The sequence below is a fragment of the Anser anser genome, assembly GCF_964211835.1.
Source record: "Anser anser genome assembly, chromosome: 34".
Taxonomy (NCBI): domain Eukaryota; kingdom Metazoa; phylum Chordata; class Aves; order Anseriformes; family Anatidae; genus Anser; species Anser anser.
In genome coordinates, this window is record NC_139755.1 from 116,526 (window position 1) to 136,963 (window position 20,438).

At 58.4% G+C, this 20,438-nt stretch overlaps 1 protein-coding gene across 1 annotated transcript in view; it reads right to left on the reverse strand.

Annotated features, from left to right (window-relative positions):
* ITGAX (integrin subunit alpha X) overlaps positions 1–19,723 on the reverse strand; it is a gene marked incomplete at its 3' end in the record, with an annotated part of 20,136 nt that extends 413 nt beyond the window's left edge. The window contains exons 1-17 of the mRNA XM_083815032.1: positions 19,498–19,723; positions 16,400–16,517; positions 14,377–14,465; positions 14,224–14,288; positions 12,337–12,451; positions 12,116–12,246; positions 11,070–11,215; positions 10,818–10,971; positions 9,763–9,913; positions 9,611–9,684; positions 9,396–9,525; positions 8,151–8,302; positions 7,933–8,073; positions 4,543–4,749; positions 3,327–3,457; positions 3,071–3,237; positions 6–1,669 (exon numbers count right to left, since the gene is read on the reverse strand). Of these exons, the coding sequence (XP_083671158.1) occupies positions 6–1,669; positions 3,071–3,237; positions 3,327–3,457; positions 4,543–4,749; positions 7,933–8,073; positions 8,151–8,302; positions 9,396–9,525; positions 9,611–9,684; positions 9,763–9,913; positions 10,818–10,971; positions 11,070–11,215; positions 12,116–12,246; positions 12,337–12,451; positions 14,224–14,288; positions 14,377–14,465; positions 16,400–16,517; positions 19,498–19,534 (3,672 nt within the window). The 5' untranslated portion in view covers positions 19,535–19,723. The remainder of the gene's footprint in view (positions 1–5; positions 1,670–3,070; positions 3,238–3,326; positions 3,458–4,542; positions 4,750–7,932; positions 8,074–8,150; positions 8,303–9,395; positions 9,526–9,610; positions 9,685–9,762; positions 9,914–10,817; positions 10,972–11,069; positions 11,216–12,115; positions 12,247–12,336; positions 12,452–14,223; positions 14,289–14,376; positions 14,466–16,399; positions 16,518–19,497) is intronic.
* Positions 19,724–20,438: the final 715 nt, after the last annotated feature.

Sequence of the window (20,438 nt, forward strand, 5' to 3'; positions counted from 1 at the left end):
AAGACGAAGATGATGAAGAGGAAGAAGAAGAAGAAGAAGAAGAGGAAGAAGAAGAGGAAGAAGAAGAGGAAGAAGAAGAGGAAGAAAAAGAAGACGAAGAAGACGAAGAAGACAAAGAAGACAAAGAAGACAAAGAAGACGAAGAAGACAAAGAAGACGAAGAAGACAAAGAAGACAAAGAAGACAAAGAAGACGAAGAAGACGAAGAAGACAAAGAAGACAAAGAAGACAAAGAAGACAAAGAAGACGGAGAAGACGGAGAAGACGGAGAAGACGGAGAAGACGGAGAAGACGGAGAAGACGGAGAAGACGGAGAAGACGAAGAAGACGAAGAAGACGAAGAAGACGAAGAAGACGAAGAAGACGAAGAAAAGAAGCAGAAGGAGAAGAAAAGAAGCAGAAGGAGAAGAAAAGGAGACGAAGATGAAGAAGAAGAAGGAGAAGAAGAAAAGATGAAGAAGGGGAAGAGGAAGAAGAAGAGGAAGAAGAAGAGGAAGAAGAAGAGGAAGAAGAAGAGGAAGAAGAAGAGGAAGAGGAAGAAGAAGAGGAAGAAGAAGAGGAAGAAGAAGAGGAAGAGGAAGAAGAAGAGGAAGAAGAAGAGGAAGAAGAAGAGGAAGAAGAAGAGGAAGAAGAAAAGGAAGAAGAAGAGGAAGAAGAAAGGAGAAGGAGGAGAAGAAGAAGAAAAGACAAAGAAGAAGAAATGAAGATGAAGAAGATGAAGAAGATGGAGAAGCAGACGAAGGAGAAGGAGAAGGAGACGGAGACAGAGACGGAGAAGAAAGAGAAGAAGAAAAGAAGAGGAAGAAGAAGAGGAAGAAGAAGAGGAAGAAGAAGAGGAAGAAGAAGAAGAAGAAAAGAAGAAGAGGAAGAAGAAGAAGAAGATGAAGAAAAGAAGACGAAGAAAAAGAGGAAGAAGATGAAGAAGAAGATGAAGAAGAAGAGGAAGAAGAAGAGGAAGAAGAAGAGGAAGAAGAAGAGGAAGAAGAAGAGGAAGAAGAAGAGGAAGAAGAAGAGGAAGAAGAAGAGGAAGAAGAAGAGGAAGAAGAAGAGGAAGAAGAAGAGGAAGAAGAAGAGGAAGAAGAAAGGAGAAGGAGGAGAAGAAGAAATGAAGATGAAGAAGACGAAGAAGATGGAGAAGCAGACGAAGGAGAAGGAGAAGGAGACGGAGACAGAGACAGAGACGGAGAAGAAAGAGAAGAAGAAAAGAAGAGGAAGAAGAAGAGGAAGAAGAAGAGGAAGAAGAAGAGGAAGAAGAAGAGGAAGAAGAAGAAGAAGAAAAGAAGAAGAGGAAGAAGAAGAAGATGAAGAAGAAAAGAAGACGAAGAAAAAGAGGAAGAAGATGAAGAAGACGAAGAAGAAGAAGACGAAGAAAAGAAGAGGAAGAGGAAATAAAGAAGAGGCCGATGAGCACCACGACAAAGCCCGTTGAGCCCCCAGGGGACCGATGGCGCCGCAGGAGGCACGGGGACCCCGCCGCCCCCCCCCGTGCCCCCCGCCCCCCCCCCCACACCCACCGTGAGTCTGATGGAGAAGGTCTGGCAGTGGCGCCCGACGCCCACCCGCAGGGTCCCGTTGAGGCCGGCGGCGCCCCCGGGGAAGGCGGCGCGGCGCATGGCCCGCCCGGGGTCCAGGGTGGCCTGGTAGCGCAGGGTGACGGAGAGCTGGGTGCCTGCAGGGGGAGGTGACGGGTTGGGGGGGGTGGGGGGTGGGGGGGAAGGGTTTGGGGGGAAGGGCGTGGGGATGGGGGGGTTATGGGGGGAATGGGAGGGGAGGTTTTGGGGGGGTGGGGGGTTGGGGAGGGGGTTGGGGGGCATCTGGAGGGGGTTTGGGGGGTCTTGAGGGCATCTCAAGGGGGTTTGGGGGTGTCTGGAGGGGGTTGGGGGCATCTGGAGGGGGTTTTGGAGGCCCCAAGGACTTCTTGAGGGTTGTGAGGGGCATCTAGAAGGGGTTTGGGAGGCCACGTGGATTTTGGGAGAGTTTTGAGAGGCTCTTGGGGGTGGTGAGGACATCTGGAGGGGGTTTTGGGAGGCTCTAGGGGGTCTTGAGGACATCTGGAGGGGGTTTAGGAGGCCACATGGGGTTGTGGAGGGGGTTGAGGGCATCTGGAGGGGGTTTTGGGAGGCTCTTGGGGGTGGTGAGGACATCTGGAGGGGGTTTAGGAGGCTCTTGGGGGTTTTGGGGGGCATCTAGAAGGGGTTTGGGAGGCCACGTGGATTTCGGGAGGGTTTTGGAGGCATCTGGAGGAGGTTTTGGTAGACCTGGTGGGGTTGTGGAGGGGGTTGAGGGCATCTGGAGGGGGTTTACGAGGGTCCTGAGGGTTTGGGGGGCACCTAGAAGGGGTTTAGGAGGCCACGTGGCTTTCGGGAGGGTTTTGGAGGCATCTGGAGGGGGTTTAGGAGGCTCTTGGGGGTATTGAGGGCATCTGGAAGGGGTTTAGGAGGCCACATGGGGTTGTGGAGGGGGTTGAGGGCATCAGGAGGGGGTTTTGGGAGGCTCTTGGGGGTGTTGAGGACATCTGGAGGGGGTTTGGGAGGGTTCTGAGGGTTTGGGGGACATCTAGAAGGGGTTTAGGAGGCCACGTGGCTTTCGGGAGGGTTTTGGAGGCATCTGGAGGGGGTTTGGGGAGGACCCGTGGGGTTGTGGAGGGGGTTGAGGGCATCTGGAGGGGGTTTTGGGAGGCTCTTGGGGGTGCTGAGGGCATCTGGAGGGGGTTTAGGAGGCCACGTGGAGATCTGGAGTGTTTTGGGGACATCTGGAGGGGGTTATGGGAGGCTCCTGAGGGTTTTGGGGGCCATCTAGAAGGGGTTTAGGAGGCCACATGGATTTTGGGAGGGTTTTGAGAGGCTCTTGGGGGTGGTGAGGACATCTGGAGGGGGTTTAGGAGGTTCTTGGGGGGCATCTAGAAGGGATTTAGGAGGCCACATGGCTTTCGGGAGGGTTTTGGGGCCATCTGGAGGGGGTTTCGGAGGCCCCGTGGGCTCCTGGGCCCCTTAGGGCCACCTGGAGGGGGCCTGGGGTTGCCCGGCCGGACCCCCTGGGGGGGCGCCAAGCTTGGGGGGCGGGCTCTCACCGAAGTTGTCGGGGGTCTTCTTGGTGGCCACGAAGCAGACCTCGGCCACGGCCACCTCCTTGCCCTCCTCCTTCTCCTCCTCCTCCTCCCGGCACTCGAAGGCGGTCGTGGGGACCTCCGGGGGCCGGAAAGCCACCTCCACGCGCACCCGGAGCAGCGGCGGGGACCTGGCGGTGCCGAGCCATGGGACGTCGGGGTGGGGGGTGGGGGTGGGGGTGGGTGGGGGAGGTCCCCGGGGTGGGGGCGGGGGTCCCACCTGAGCAGCAGGACCTGGCCCTGGGCGCCCACGGCCACGTCCGGCAGCCTGTCCCCCGTCAGGTCCCGGCCGCCGCTCAGCGCCTGCCCGAAGTGGCGCGGCCCGCTGGGGAAGCGGGCGCCCGCGATGCGCTGCGGGGGGTGGGTGGGGGGGTGGGGTGGGGGGTGAGGGGACCCCGGCGTCCCGGCGGGGGGGGGTCTCCGGCACCCAAAACGTCCCCGGCACCCAAGATGCCTCCGGCACCCAACGTGCCTCCGGCACCTGAGGTTCTCCAGCACCCAACGTTCTCCAGCACCCAAATTACCTCCAGCACCCAAGACGTCCCCACCACCCAAGATGTTCCCAGCGCCCAAGGTGTCTCCACCACCCAGGGCTTCCCCACCACCCAAGATGTCTCCCGCACCCAAGAGGTCTCCCGCACCCAAGGGGTCTCCCGCACCCAAGGGGTCTCCCGCACCCAAGGGGTCTCCCGCACCCAAGATGCTTCCAGCACCCAAGATGCTTCCAGCACCCAAGACGTCTCCACTACCCAAGGTTCTCCACCACCCAAATTCTCTCCAGCATCCAAGATGTCTCCACCACCTAAGATGCCCCCAGCACCCAAGATGCCCCCAGCACCCAAGTTCCCTCCGGCACCCAAGTTCCCTCCGGCACCCAAGTTCCCTCCGGCACCCAACCCACCTCAACCACCCAAGGTTCCCCACCACCAAAGGTATCTCCAGCACCCGAGGTTCTCCACCACCCAAGGCACCTCCACCACCCAAGGTTCTCCACCACCCAAGATGCCTCCACCACCCAAGGCTTCCCCAGCACCCAAGATGTCTCCACCACCCAAGATGTCTCCACCACCCAAGATGTCTCCACCACCCAAGTTCTCCCCACCACCCAAGTTCTCCCCACCACCCAACCCACCCCCAGCACCCAAGGTTCTCCACCACCCAAGATGCCTCCACCACCCAAGGCACCTCCAGCACCCAAGGCTTCCCCAGCACCCAAGTTCTCCCCAGCACCCAACCCACCCCCACCACCCAAGGTGTCTCCAGCACCCAAGGGGTCTCCAGCACCCAAGTTCTCCCCAGCACCCAAGTTCTCCCCACCACCCAACCCCCCCCCCAGCACCCAAGTTCTCCCCAGCACCCAAACCACCCCCAGCACCCAAGTTCTCCCCAGCACCCAACCCACCCCCAGCACCCAAGGGTCCCCCCCGGGCCCCCACCTGGCTGTAGTGCGCGGCGACGCCGCCCTCCTCCCCCCGGAAGACGTAGACGGCCCCGCGGTGCTCGTCCTCCATGGGGGCGCCCACGGCCACATCGTGCCAGCCGTCGCCGTCCACGTCCCCCAGGCGGCTGAGGCTGGCCCCGAAGCGCCCCAGGGGGTGGCCGGGCTGGCCCTGCAGCGTGCGCAGGCAGCGCAGCACCCCGGCCTGCGGGGGGGGGCAGGGGGGGTTAATTAGGGCTGGGTTAATTAGGGCTGGGTTAATTAGGGCTGGGTCGGATGGGGCGGGTTGGGTTGGGTTAATTTGGGTTGGGGTTGTTGGGTTGGGTTGGGTGGGGTGGGTTGGTTGGGGTGGGGTCAGGTGGGTTGTGTTGGGTTGGATTAATTAGGGCTGGGTTAATTAGGGCTGGGTTGGATGCAGTGGGTTGTGTTGGGTTAATTAGGGCTGGTTTAATTAGGGCTGGGTCGGATGGGGCGGGTTGCGTTGGGTTAATTTGGGTTGAGTTGGGTTGGTTTGGGGTGGTTGCGTTGGGGTGGGTTGGGTGGGGTGGGGTGGGTTGATTGGGGTTGGGTTGGGTGGGGTGGGTTAATTAGGGCTGGGTTAATTGGGGGGGTTAATTAGGGCTGGGTTGGATGGGGCGGGTTGGGTTGGGTTAATTTGGGTTGAGTTGGGTTGTGTTGGGGTGGGTTTATTTGGGTTGGGGTGGGTGGGGTGGTTGATATGGGGTTGGTTGGGGTGGGGTCAGGTTGGGTTGGGTTAATTAGGGCTGGGTTAATTAGGGCTGGGTCAATTAGGGCTGGGTTGGATGGGGTGGGTTGGGTTGGGTTAATTTGGGTTGAGTTGGATTGGGTTGGGGTGGTTGGGTTGGTTTGGGTGGGATGGGGTGGGTTAATTAGGGCTGGGTTAATTAGGGCTGGGTTAATTAGGGCTGGGTTAATTAGGGCTGGGTTGGATGGGGCGGGTTGGGTTGGGTTAATTGGGGTTGAGTTGGGTTGGGTTGGGTTTATTTGGGTTGGGGTGGTTGGGTTGGTTGGGCTGGGTTAATTAGGGCTGGGTTAATTAGGGCTGGGTTAATTAGGGCTGGGTTAATTAGGGCTGGGTTGGATGGGGTGGGTTGGGTTGGGTTAATTTGGGTTGAGTTGGGTTGTGTTGGGGTGGGTTTATTTGGGTTGGGGTGGGTGGGGTGGTTGATATGGGGTTGGTTGGGGTGGGGTCAGGTTGGGTTGGGTTAATTAGGGCTGGGTTAATTAGGGCTGGGTCAATTAGGGCTGGGTCAATTAGGGCTGGGTTGGATGGGGTGGGTTGGGTTGGGTTAATTTGGGTTGAGTTGGATTGGGTTGGGGTGGTTGGGTTGGTTTGGGTGGGATGGGGTGGGTTAATTAGGGCTGGGTTAATTAGGGCTGGGTTAATTAGGGCTGGGTTAATTAGGGCTGGGTTGGATGGGGCGGGTTGGGTTGGGTTAATTGGGGTTGAGTTGGGTTGGGTTGGGTTTATTTGGGTTGGGGTGGTTGGGTTGGTTGGGCTGGGTTAATTAGGGCTGGGTTAATTAGGGCTGGGTCGGATGGGACGGGTTGGGTTGGGTGTGTTGGGTTGGGTGGGGTGGGGTGGTGGTGGAGTGGGTTGGTTGGGGTGGGGTCAGGTGGGTTGGGTTGGATTAATTAGGGCTGGGTTAATTAGGGCTGGGTTAATTAGGGCTGGGTCAGATGGGGCGGGTTGGGTTGGGTTAATTGGGGTTGGGTTGGGTTGGGGTGGTTGGGTTGGGTTGGGTGGGGTGGGTTGGTTGGGGTGGGGTCAGGTGGGTTGGGTTGGGTTGGGTTGGATTAATTAGGGCTGGGTTAATTAGGGCTGGGTTGGATGCGGTGGGTTGTGTTGGGTTAATTAGGGCTGGTTTAATTAGGGCTGGGTTGGATGGGGCGGGTTGGGTTGGGTTGGGTTTGGGTGGTTGGGTTGGGTGGGGTGGGGTCGTGTGGGTTGGGTTGGATTAATTAGGGCTGGGTTAATTAGGGCTGGGTTAATTAGGGCTGGGTTAATTAGGGCTGGGTCGGATGGGGCGGGTTGGGTTGGGTTAATTTGGGTTGAGTTGGGTTGGGTTGGGGTGGTTGCATTGGGTTGGGTGGGTTGGGTGGGGTGGGGTGGGTTGATTGGGGTTGGGTTGGGTGGGGTGGGTTAATTAGGGCTGGGTTAATTAGGGCTGGGTTAATTAGGGCTGGGTCAGATGGGGCGGGTTGGGTTGGGTTGGGTTGGGTTGGGTGGGGTGGGGGTGGGGTGGGTTGGTTGGGGTGGGGTTGGGTGGGTTGGGTTGGATTAATTAGGGCTCAGTTAATTAGGGCTGGGTTAATTAGGGCTGGGTTAATTAGGGCTGGGTTAATTAGGGCTGGGTTGGATGGGGCGGGTTGGGTTGGGGTGGTTGGGTTGGGGTGGTTGGGTTGGGTTGGGTGGGATGGGGTGGGTTAATTAAGGCTGGGTTAATTAGGGCTGGGTTAATTAGGGCTGGGTTAATTAGGGCTGGGTTAATTAGGGCTGGGTTAATTAGGGCTGTGTTGGATGGGGCGGGTTGGGTTGGGTTAATTGGGGTTGAGTTGGGTTGGGTTGGGGTGGGTTTATTTGGATTGGGGTGGGTTAATTAGGGCTGGGTTGGGTTAATTTGGGTTGATTGGTTTGGGGTGGGTTGGTCGATTTGGGATTGGGTTTGTTGGGTTGGGTGGGTTGATTTCGGGTTGGGTTGGTCGATTTGGGGTCGGGTTGGGTTGATTTGGGGTTGATTTGGGGCCGGGTTGGTTTGGGTTGATTTGGGGTTGATTTGGGGTTGGGTTGGTCGATTTGGGATTGGGTTGGGGTCGATTTGGGGCCGGGCTGGTTGATTTGGGGCCGGGCTGGTAGATTTGGGGCCGGGCTGGTAGATTTGGGGTCGGGTTGGTAGATTTGGGGTCGGGTTGGTCAATTTGGGTCCGGATTTGGTCGATTTGGGGTCGATTTGGGGTTGGGTTGGGTTGATTTGGGGTTGATTTGGGGTCAGGTTGGTTAATTTGGGGTCGGGTTGGTCGATTTGGGGTTGGGTTGGTTGTTTTGGGGTTGGGTTGGTGGATTTGGGGTCGGGTTGGTGGATTTGGGGTCAGGTTGGTCGATTTGGGGTCGGGTTGGTCGATTTGGGGTCGGGTTGGTTGATTTGGGGTCGATTTGGGGTCGGGTTGGGTTGGGTTGATTTGGGGTCAATTTGGGGTTGAGTTGGGTCGATTTGGGGTCGGGTTGGTGGATTTGGGGTCAGGGTGGTCGATTTGGGGTCGGGTTGGGTTGGGTTGATCTGGGGTCGCTTTGGGGTGGCTTTGGGGCGGCTTTGGGGCTGCTTTGGGGCTGCTTTGGGGCCGGGCGGGGCCGTGCCGCGCCCCCTACCTCCGGCGGCAGCCCGCAGACGACCACGCGCCCCCCGCTGCCGTCCCCGTAGAACATGGGGGCCCCCACCAGCAGCGCCTTCGCCGAGCCGCCCCCCCGGGGGGCCAGGGCGCACAGGGACGCCCCGAAGTAGGAGCCCACCTGTGGGCAGCGGGGTCAGCGGGGTGGGGGGGGGGGTCACCGGGGGTCTCCCCCCCCCCGAGGCCCCCCCCCTTTACCTGCTGCCCCACGGCGTCGGCCAGGAGCTCCCAGGTGTCCGTGGGGCCGCGGCGGAGGCCGAAGAGGAGGAGGCGGCCGACGTGGCCGTAGCGGGGGGCCCCCAGCGCCAGCGCCCGGCTGCCCCCCAGGGACAGGGACTCGGCCGCGTAGCCTGGGCACGGCGGGGTCAGGGGGGGCGTCCCATGGGGGGGGGGGTTGGGGCGGTGGCCCCCCCCCCCAGGGGGTCTCGCGGGGGGACGCCGATGTCCCCAGGGGGGGCTCGCGGGGGGGCACCGAGGGGCCCGGGGGGTTGGGGGGTGGTGACGAGAGCCCCGGGAACGTGAGGCCCCAAGAGCTCTGACGTCCCCCGGGACCCCCGGGGGGACCCCAAAGTCCCCGGCCCCATGTGGGGACCCCCGGGAGGACAGCACCAACCCTAAGGCCCCCGTGGGGACCCCAAAGCCCCCATGGGGAAACCGACACCCCCAAGACCCCCATGGGGACACCAAGACCCCCATGGGGACCCCAAAGCCCCCAAGACCTCCATGGGGACACCAAGACCCCCATGGGGACCCCAAAGCCCCCAAGACCTCCATGGGGACACCAAGACCCCCATGGGGACCCCAACATCCCCAAGACCCCCATGGGGACACCAATGCCCCAAAGACCCCCACGGGGACACCGACGTCCCCAAGCCCCCCCCGGTGACCCCCAACACCCCCAAGGCTCCCACGAGGACCCCAAGACCCCCAGGACCCCCACTGGGACACCAACACCCCCAAGACCCCCAATGGGGACACCAAGACCCCTCCCCCGGTGACCCCGACACCCCCAAGACACCCAAGACCCCCATGGGGCCACCGACGCCCCCAAGCCCCCCCCTGGTGACCCCAAGACCCCCCCCTCCCCCAGTGACCCCAACGCCCCCAAGACCTGCACGAGGACCGACCCCAAGACCCCCAAGACCCCCATGGTGACACCAAGACCCCCCCCAGTGACCCTGACGCCCCCAAACCCCCCACGGTGACCCTGACACCCCCAAGACCCCCATGGGGACCCCAAAGCCCCCAAGACCCCCATGGGGACACCAAGACCCTCGTGGGGACCCCAACATCCCCAAGGCCCCCATGGGGACACCAAGACCCCCATGGGGACACCGACGTCCCCAAGCCCCCCCCGGTGACCCCAAGACCCCCCCCAGTGACCCCGACGCCCCCAAGCCCCCCCCCCCCCATAGGACCCCCCGCCCCCCCCCCGCCCCTCACCCAGGTAGGCATCGCTCATGTCCCCGGCGCCTCGGGAGGCGTTGACGAAGGTGGGCTTCCCGCCGGGGCCGTAGACGAAGACCCCTCCGGACCAGTCGTAGGCGCCCACCGCTCCCAGTACGGGCCCCTCCTGCACCAGTACGGACCGGGAGGGGACCAGTTGGGGGGGGGAGGGGCGGGGGGCGGGGGGGCGCGGGGCAGGCGGGGGCACTCACGGGGGTGAGCAGGGCGCTGAAGCCCTCCTGGGCCATCTCCAGCTGGAAGGAGCTGCCGAGGGCGGACTGGGTGCCTGGGGGGGGGGGCACCCAAGGGTGACGGTTGGTTTTGGGGTCCCCCCCCCAACCCCCGAAGCCCCCCCCCCGGGTACCCTCGATGGCGAAGATCTTCTCCTGCAGCTGGTTCTGGATGCCCTGCAGGGCGTCGAAGTTGTCCACGCGGAAGACATGGTCCTCGGGGGGCGCCGAGGCGATGGCGTGGAGCTCGGCCACGGCGTCGGGCTGCCGGAAGGCGTCGCCCACCTGCGGGCGGGGGGGGGTGGGGACGGGGGGGGGGGTGGGGGGGGAGAGGTTTGGGGGTGGGGGGGGCGGAGGGAGATGGTTTGGGGTGGGGGGGCGGGGGGGTTCGGAGGTGGGTTAGAAGTTTTGGGGTGGGTGGAGGGAGGGGCGGGTGGGTGGGGACGTTCTGGGGGTGTTCTAGAACATCTGGGAGTGGTTGGGTGGGTGGATGGAGAGGTTTTGGGATGGATGGGGATGTTCTGGAGGTGTTCTAGAACATCTGGGAGTGGTTGGGTGGATGGATGGAGAGGTTTTGGGATGGGTGGGGATGTTCTAGAACATCTGGGAGAGGTTGGATGGATGGATGGAGATGTTCTGGAGATGTTCTAGAACATCTGGGAGCAGCTGGGTGGATGGATGGAGATGTTTTGGGATGGGTGGGGATGTTCTGGAGGTGTCTGAGGACATCTGGGAGTGGTTGGGTGGATGGATGGAGATGTTCTGGAGGTGTCTGAGGACATCTGGGAGTGGTTGGGTGGGTGGGTGAGGTGTTTTGGGATGGGTGGGGATGTTCTGGAGGTGTTCTAGAACATCTGGGAGAGGTTGGATGGATGGTTGGAGACGTTTTGGAGACGTTCTAGAACATCTGGGAGTGGTTGGGTGGACGGGTGAGATGTTTTGGGATGGGTGGAGATGTTCTGGAGGTGTTCTAGAACATCTGAAAATGGTTGGATGGATAGATGGAGCTGTTTTGGGGTGGATGGAGATGTTCTAGAACATCTGGGAGTGGTTGGATGGACGGATGGAGCTGTTTGGGGACGGGCGGAGATGTTCTGGAGATGTTCTAGAACGCCCGGGACTGGTTGGGTGGCTGGACGGAGACGTTCCGGGACGGACGCCGGTGGCTTTGGTCAGCCAGGCCCCTCACCCCGATGGCGTAGCGCGTCACCCCCATGCTGTTGGCCAACGGGATGACGTCCTCGTAGGTCAGCCGGTCCCGGAACTTCTTCCCGTCCGTGATGACGATGAGGACCTTGCTGGCGTCTTCTCGCCCCCCTTTGCCGGGCCGAAACGTCTCCGTCCTGCACCAGGAGACGGAGGACGCCAGGGTGAGGGACCCCGGGGTGGGGGAGGGGGGGGGTTTGGACCTTCGCGGCTGGGACGGAGCCGCGGGACTCACAGAACTTTCCGGATGGCCGAGGCGGTGAAGGTGAAGCCTCGGAGCTGCTGGACCTTCCTCACCAGACGGATGGGGTCCGGGGACCTCCGGAAGGTCTCGAAGTTGAAGTGCTCCACGATCTTGTCGGAGAACTGGGTGAGGGCAAACTGCAAGGGGAGGACAACCAGAAGAAGGCCCCCAGGGCGTCACCCCAGCGTGAGGAACCATGGGAGAACCCAACCAGAAGACCCCATCGTGAGGAACCATGGGAGAACCCAACCAGAAGACCCCCATGGTGAAGAACCATGGGAGAACACCACCAGAAGGTCCCATTGTGTGGAACCATGGGAGAAGACAACCAGAAGACCCCATCACGAGGAACCATGGGAGAAGACAACCAGAAGAAGACCCCAATGCATCACGAGGAACCATGGGAGAACCCAACCAGAAGACCCCAACATGACCACCCCAACATGAGGAACCATGGGAGAACCCAACCAGAAGACCCCATCGTGAGGAACCATGGGAGAAGACAACCAGAAGAAGACCCCAACGTGTCACCCCAACGTGAGGAAGCATGGGAGAACCCAACCAGAAGACCCCCATCAAGAGGAACCATGGGAGAACCCAACCAGAAGACCCCATTTTGAGGAGCTATGGGAGAAGACAACCAGAAGAAGACCCCAATGTGTCACCCCATCACGAGGAACCATGGGAGAACCCAACCAGAAGACCCCCATGGTGAAGAACCATGGGAGAACACCACCAGAAGGTCCCATTGTGTGGAACCATGGGAGAAGACAACCAGAAGACCCCATCGTGAGGAACCATGGGAGAAGACAAACAGAAGAAGACCCCAAAGCATCACCCCAACGTGAGGAACCATGGGAGAACCCAACCAGAAGACCCCATCGTGAGGAACCATGGGAGAACACCACCAGAAGAAGAACCCCCACCACCTCACCCCGTCACGAAGACCCCCCCACGCGACGCCAAGAGGAGCAGAAGAACCCCGGGAGGACACGGCGGGGACGAAGAACCTGAAGGGCCACCCGGGCGGGCGGTACCTGCGTGTCCATGCCCTGGAACCTCTTCATCACCTCGGCAATGAAGGTCTTCATCGTCTGGAATTCCCAGTCGCCGATGCTCCCCGAGCCGTCGATGAGGAGCGCCACGTCTGAAGAACGTTTGGGGCACCCTGGAGGGACCACAGCGATGTCCCCGTGGCCAACGGGGACGTCCCCGACGCGTCCCACCCTCGGTGTCCCCCCCCACCCCCACCCCGTACCTGGTTGGGAGGCCGGGAGGCGTTGGAGCTGCTGGAGGTTGGCGTCGAGGAGGATGCAGAAGCCGTTGAGGTGGAGGTTCTCCCCGCAGGCTTGGGGCACCGTGGGGCCGCACGCCTGGGGTCGGGGGGGCGGGGAGACCCCAAAAATCAGCGGGGAGGCCCCGAAAATCAGCGGGGAGACCCCAAAAACCAGCAGGGAGACGCCAGAAATCAACAGGGAGACCCAAAAATCAGCAGGGAGACCCCAAAAATCATTGGGGAGACCCCAAAAATCAGTGGGGAGACCCCAAAAATCAGCAGGGAGACACCAGAAATCAACAGGGAGACCCCAAAAATCAGCGGGGAGACCCAAAAATCAGCGGGGAGATCCCAGAAATCAGCGGGGAGACCCCGAAAATCAGTGGGGAGACCCCAAAAATCAGTGGGGAGACCCCAAAAATCAGTGGGGAGATCCCAGAAATCAGCAGGGAGGCCCAAAAATCAGCGGGGAGATCCCAGAAATCAGTGGGGAGACACCAGAAATCAACAGGGAGACCCAAAAATCAGCGGGGAGACCCCAAAAATCAGCAGGGAGACACCAGAAATCAACAGGGAGACCCCGAAAATCAGCGGGGAGACCCAAAAATCAGCGGGGAGATCCCAGAAATCAGCGGGGAGACCCCGAAAATCAGTGGGGAGACCCCAAAAATCGGTGGGGAGATCCCAGAAATCAGCAGGGAGACCCAAAAATCAGTGGGGAGACCCCAAAAATCAGCGGGGAGACACCAGAAATCAACAGGGAGACCCAAAAATCAGTGGGGAGATGCCAAAATCAGTGGGGAGACCCCAAAAACCAGCGGGGAGACCCTGAAAATCAGTGGGGAGATCCCAAAAATCAGTGGGGAGACACCAGAAATCAACAGGGAGACCCCAAAAATCATCGGGGAGGCCTGAAAAATCAGGCGGGAGACCCCAAAAATCAGCAGGAGGACGCCAGAAATCAACAGGGAGAGCCCGAAAATCAGCGGGGAGATCCCAGAAATCAGCGGGAAGACCCCAAAAATCAGTGGGGAGATGCCAGAAATCAACAGGGAGACCCCGAAAATCCACGGGGAGATCCCAGAAATCATCGGGGAGACCCCAAAAATCAGTGGGGAGACCCCAAAAATCAGCAGGAAGATGCCAGAAATCAACAGGGAGACACAAAAATCAGCAGGGAGACCCCAAAAACCAGCGGGGAGACCCCAAAAATCAAATGGGGTGAAAAACTCTTGATATCACCCAGATGGACTAATTTGGGGTGAAAAACATTTGATATCACCCCAAAGAGACCAATTTTGGGTGAAATCTCCTTAATATTACCAGAAATGGACCAATTTGGGGTGAAACCTCCTTATACCGCCCTAAATCGATCAATTTTGTGTGAAAAAAACCCTTGATATCACCTCAGAAGGACAAATTTGGGGTGGAGTCCCCTTGATATTAGCAGAAACGGACCGAGTTTGGGTGAAATCTCTTCGATATCATCCCAGATGGACCCATTTTGGGTGAAAACCCCTTGATATCACCAGAAATAGACCGATTTGGGGTGAAAAGCCCTTGATATAACCCCAGAAGAACAAATTTGGGGTGAAATTTCCTTGATAGCATCCCAGATGGACCAATTTTGGGTGAAAATCCCTTGATATCACCAGAAACGGACCAAATGTGGGTGAAATCTCCTTGATATCACCCCAATGAACAAATTTGGGGTGAAATCGCCTTGATATCACCATAAAAGGACCAAGTTTGGGTGAAATCTCCATGATATCACCCTATGTGGACCTATTTTGGGTGAAAAACCCTTGATATCGCCCCGAACAGCCCAATTTGGGGTGAAATCCCCCCGACACCCACTCCGACACTCACCAGGACCCCGTTGTCCCCCGCGGCCACCGTCAACCCCATGGACGAGTTGACCGCCTTCGGCGACCCTACAGAGACGCGGAGTGAGACCCTCGGGGACCCAAAATGTCCATTTTTGGGGTCGGGGTTGGGGGGGGGACAACCGGGGGTCCTCACCGGTGACGTCCACCTCCTGGCAGCTCCCAGAGCGGGGCCGGCACCGGAAAATCGACCCCGACCTCTGCAGTGGGGCGCCCACCAGGATCCTGCGGGGTGGGGGATTTTTGGGGTGAAAAAAGAGGATTTTGGGGGTGAAAAAAAGAGGATTTGGGGGTAAAAAAAAAAGCAGATTTGGAAGTGAAAAAAAAAAGGATTTGAGAGTGAAAAAAAGAGGAATTGGGGGTGAAAAAAGGATTTTGGGGTGAAAAAAGAGGATTTTGGAGTGAAAAAAAGAGGATTTGGGGGTGAAAAAAGGATTTTGGGGTGAAAAAAGAGGATTTGGGGGTGAAAAAGGAGGATATGGGGGGTAAAAAAATGATTTGGGGGTGAAAAAGGAGGCTTTGGGGGTGAAAAAAGAGGATTTGGGGGTGAAAAAAGAGGATTAGGGGGTGAAAAAAAGAGGATTTTGGGGGTGAAAAAAAGGATTTGAGGGTGAAAAAAAAGGATTTGGGGGAGAAAAAAGGATTTGGGGGTGAAAAAAAGAGAATTTGGGGGTAAAAAAAAGAGGATTTTGCAGATAAAAAAAGAGGATTTGGGGGTGAAAAACAAAGAGGATTTGGGGGTGAAAAACAAAGAGGATTTGGGGGTGAAAAAAAGAGGATTTGGGGGTGAAAAAAAGAGGATTGGGGGTGAAAAAAAGAGGATTTGGGGTTGAAAAGAAGAGGATTTGGGGTTAAAAAGAAGAGGATTTGGGGGTGAAAAAGGAGGATTTGGGGGTGAAAATAAGAGGATTTGGGGGTGAAAAAAAGAGGATTTTGGGGTGAAAAAAGATGATTTGGGGGTGAAAAAAGAGAATTTGGGGGTGAAAAAAACAGGTTTTGGGAGTGAAAAAAGAGGATTTGGGGGTGAAAAAGGACGATTTGGGGGTGAAAAAAGAGGATTTGGGGGTAAAAAAAGGATTTGGGGGTGAAAAAAGAGGATTCTGGGGTGAAAAAAGAGGATTTGGGGGTGAAAAAAAGAGGATTGGGGTGAAAAAAAAGAGCATTTGGGGGTGAAAAAAGAGGATTTTGGGGTAAAAAAAAAAGGATTTTGGGGTGAAAAAGAACGATTTGGGGGTGAAAAAAGAGGATTTGGGGGTGAAAAAGGAGAATTAAGGGTTGAAAAAGGAGGATTTTGCGGTGAAAAAAAGAGGATTTGGGGTGAAAAAAGAGAATTTGGGGGTGAAAAAAAAGAGGATTTTGGGGTGAAAAAAAGGATTTGGGGGTGAAAAAAAGGATTTTGGGGAAAAAAACAGAATTTGGGGGATGAAAAAAAGAGGATTTGAGGGTGAAAAAAAGAGGATTGGGGTGTAAAAAAGAGGATTTGGGGGTGAAAAAAAGAGGATTTGGGGGTAAAAAAAAGAGGATTTTGGGGTGAAAAAGAACGATTTGGGGGTGAAAAAAGAGGATTTGGGGTGAAAAAAGAGGATTTGGGGATGAAAAAAAGAGGATTTTGGGGTGAAAAAAGAGGATTTGGGAGTGAAAAAGGAGGATTTGGGGGTGAAAAGAAGAGGATTTGGGGGTGAAAAAGGAGGATTTGGGGGTGAAAAAAAGAGGATTGGGGTGAAAAAAAGAGCATTTGGGGGTGGAAAAAAGAGGATTTTAGGGTGAAAAAAGAGGATTTGGGGGTGAAAAAGGAGGATTTGGGGGTGAAAAAGGAGGATTTGGGGGTGAAAAAGGAGGATTTGGGGGTGAAAAAAAGATTTGGGGGTGAAAAAGGAGGATTTGGGGGTGAAAAAAGAGAATTTGGGGGTGAAAAGGAGGATTTTGGGGTGAAAAAAGGATTTGGGGGTGAAAAGGGAGGATTTGGGGGTGAAAAAAAGAGGATTAGGGGGTGAAAAAAAGAGGATTGGGGGGGTGAAAAAGGAGAATTTGGGGGTAAAAAAGAGGATTTGGGGGTGAGAAAGGAGGATTTGGGGGTGAAAAAAAGAGGATTTTGGGGTGAAAAAAAGAGGATTTGGGGGTCTGCCATGGGGTCCTTCGTCCCCAACCCCGGTGCTCACCCGCCGTCATCGGTGGTGCCGAACTGGGCCACGCTGTGCCCGAAGGCCCCCGCGGCGTCCCCGCGGAAGACGGTCACCGTGTCCTCGTCCACGCCGGGGCCGTGGCAGGAGGAGAGCGCTGGGGGGGGACATTGGGGACACGGAGCTCCTGGGGCCACCCCACGTCCCCTATAGGACCCCCACGGCCTGGTCCCACCCCATGGCCCCTATAGGACCTAGTGCCACCCCATGTCCCCTGTAGGACCCCTACATCCTGGTCCCACCCCATGGCCCCTATAGGACCTAGTGCCACCCCATGTCCCCTATAGGACCTAGTGACACCCCATGGCCCCTGTAGGACCTAGTGCCGCCCCACGTCCCCTATAGGACCCCCAAGTCCTGGTCCCACCCCATGGCCCCTATAGGACCTAGTGCCACCCCATGGCCCCTATAGGACCTCCAAGTCCTGGTCCCACCCCATGGCCCCTATAGCACCTAGTGACACCCCATGACCCCTATAGGACCTCCACGTCCTGGTCCCACTCCATGGCCCCTATAGGACCTAGTGCCACCCCACGTCCCCTATAGGACCCCCAAGTCCTGGTCCCACCCCATGGCCCCTATAGGACCTAGTGCCACCCCACATCCCCTATAAGACCCCCAAGTCCTGGTCCCACCCCATGGCCCCTATAGGACCTACTCCCACCCCACGTCCCCTATAGGACCTCCAAGTCCTGGTCCCACCCCATGGCCCCCATAGGACCTAGTGCCACCCCACGTCCCCTATAGGACCCCCAAGTCCTGGTCCCACCCCATGGCCCCTATAGGACATAGAGACACACCATGTCCCCTATAGGACCTCCAAGTCCTGGTCCCACCCCACGTCCCCTATAGGACCTAGTGCCACCCCACGTCCCCTATAGGACTCCCAAGTCCTGGTCCCACCCCATGGCCCCTATAGGACCTACTGCCACCCCATGACCCCTATAGGACCTCCAAGTCCTGGTCCCACCCCATGTCCCTTGTAGGACCTAGTGCCACCCCACATCCCCTATAGGACCCCCAAGTCCTGGTCTCACCCCATGGCTCCTATAAGACCTAGTGCCACCCCACGTCCCCTATAGGACCTAGTGCCACCCCACGTCCCCTATAGGACCTAGTGCCACCCCACGTCCCCTATAGGACCTAGTGCCGCCCCACGTCCCCTATAGGACCTCCAAGTCCTGGTCCCACCCCATGGCCCCTATAGGACTTAGTGCCGCCCCACGTCCCCTATAAGACCCCCAAGTCCTGGTCCCACCCCATGTCCCTTATAGGACCTAGTGCCACCCTATGTCCCCTATAGGGACACGGAACTCCCAGAGCCACCCCACGTCCCCCATAGGACCTAGACTTACCCCACGTCCCCTATAGCACCCAGACCCACCCCACATCCCCTATAGGACCCCCAGATCCCAGTCCCACCCCACATCCCCCATAGGACACAGAGCTTCCAGTGCCACCCCACATCCCCTATAGGGACACAGAGCTCTGGCGCCACCCTATGTCCCCTATAGGGACACAGAGCTCCTGGTGCTACTCCCATGGGGTGACAGAGCTTCCAGTGCCACCTCCCGTCCCCTATAGGACCCCCAAGTCCCAGAGCCACCCCACATCCCCTATAGGACCTCCAGGTACAGGTGCAACCCCATGTCCCCTGTAAGACCCAGAGCCACCCCAAATCCCTTATAGGGCCCCAGTGCTACCCCATGTCCCCTATAGGACCCTGAGCTCCCATTGTCACCCCACATCCCCTATAGGACCCAGAGCCACCCCACCTCCCCTATAGGGACCTAGAGCTCCTGGTGCCACACCACATCCCCTATAGGGACACAGAGTTCCCGGTGCCACCCCCCATCCCCCATAGGACCCAGAGCCACACCACATCCTCTATAGTGACTCGGAGCTCACGGCACCATCCCACATCCCTTATAGGACCCAGAGCCACCCCACGTCCCCTGTAGGGTCACAAAGCTCCTGACACCACCCAACACCCCCTATAGGACCCAGCGCCACCCCATGTCCCCTATAAGGACCCGGTGCAATCCCATGTCCCCTATAGGACCCAGAGCTCCTGGTGCAACCTCTCATCCCCTATAGGGACTCAGAGCCACCCCATGTCCCCTATAGGGTCACAAAGCTCCCAGTGCCACCCCATATCCCCTATAGGACACGGTGCCACCCCACATCCCCTATAGGGATCCAGAGCTCCTGGTGCCACCCCACATCCCCCGTAAGACCCAGAGCCACCCCATGTCCCCTGTAGGACCCGGCCCCACCCCAAATCCCCTAAAGGAATCCAGAGCTGCCGGTGCCACCCCACATCCCCTATAGGACCCAGAGCCACCCCACATCCCTTATAGGGACACAGAGATCTCAGTGCCACCCCACGTCCCATATAAGACCTGGTGCCACCCCAAATCCGCTATAGGACCCAGAGACACCCCAAATCCCCTATAGGACCTGGCACCACCCCATGTTCCCTATGGGACACAGAGCCACCCCAAATCCCCTATAGGACCCAGAGACATCCCAAATCCCCTACAGGACCCAAAGCCACCCCAAATCCCCTACAGGACCTGGTGCCACCCCAAATCCCCTATAAGACCTGGCACTACCCCATGTTCCCTATAGGGACCTAGAGCCACCCCACATCCCCTATAGGACCCAGAGCTACCCCATGTCCCCTATAGGACCCAGAGCCACCCCACATCCCTTATAGGGACACAGAGATCCCAGTGCCACCCCACGTCCCATATAAGACCTGGTGCCACCCCAAATCCGCTATAGGACCTGGCACCACCCCAAGTTCCCTATAGAGACCCAGTGCCACCCCACGTCCCATATAAGACCCAGAGCCACCCCAAATCCCCTACAGGACCTGGTGCCACCCCAAATCCCCTATAGGACCCAGAGCCACCCCACATCCCTTATAGGGACACAGAGATCCCAGTGCCACCCCACGTCCCATATAAGACCCAGAGCCACCCCAAATCCCCTATAGGACCCGGCACAACCCCAAATCCCCTATAGGACCCGGTGCCACCCCAAATCCCCTATAGGGTCCCGGCGCCACCCACCAGCGGCCAGGCAGAGCAGCAGCGCCCGCGGCCCCATAGTCGCCGCCGGCTCCGTCCCCGAAGCAGAAGTTGGAGGCAGCGGGGAGGGGGGGAAGGGGAAGGAAGGGGTGGGGAAGGATTCGGGGGGAGAAAGGGCGGAAAAGGGTAAAAATAAATAAAAAAAAAATTATAATGAATGAAAGCGCAGAAAAAAACAGGCGACGGCGGGGGGGGGGGGGGCTAAAAAAGGGAGGAAAAGGCAAAAGCGGGGGCGCGGCCACGGAGGGAGCGCGTGACCCTATAGGGTCCGGCCCTATATGGACACGGGGTGGGGGGGGGGTGGGGCGTACGGGCCACGGTGACAGCACCCCGAGGTGACACAAGCCCGTGGTGACACCACCCCGCGGCCCCAAAACCCCACGGGGACACCACACCATGGCCCCAAAACCCCATGGGGACACCACCCAATGGCCCCACAACCCCATGGTGACACCACCCCGCGGTCCCAAAACCCCAGGGGGACACCACACCATGGCCCCAAAACCCTATGGGGACACCACCTCGAGGTGACACAACCCCGTGGTGACACCACCCCATGGTGACACCAAAACCCCATGATCCTAAAACCCCACGGTGACACCACCCCATGGTGACACAACCCCATGGTGCCACCACCCCGTGGTGACACCACAACCCCATGATCCCAAATCCCCATGGCCCCACAACCCCATGGTCCCATAACCCCCATCCCATAACCCTATGGCCCCAAAACCCCATGGTGCCACCACCCCATGGTGTCCCCAACCCCATGGTGACCCAACCCCATGATCCCACAACCCCATGGTCCCACAACCCCATGGCCCCACAACCCCACGGAGTCCCCAACCCCATGGTGCCACCACCCCATGGTGTCCCCATCCCATGGTGTCCCCACCCCATGGTGTCCCCAACCCCTTGACCCC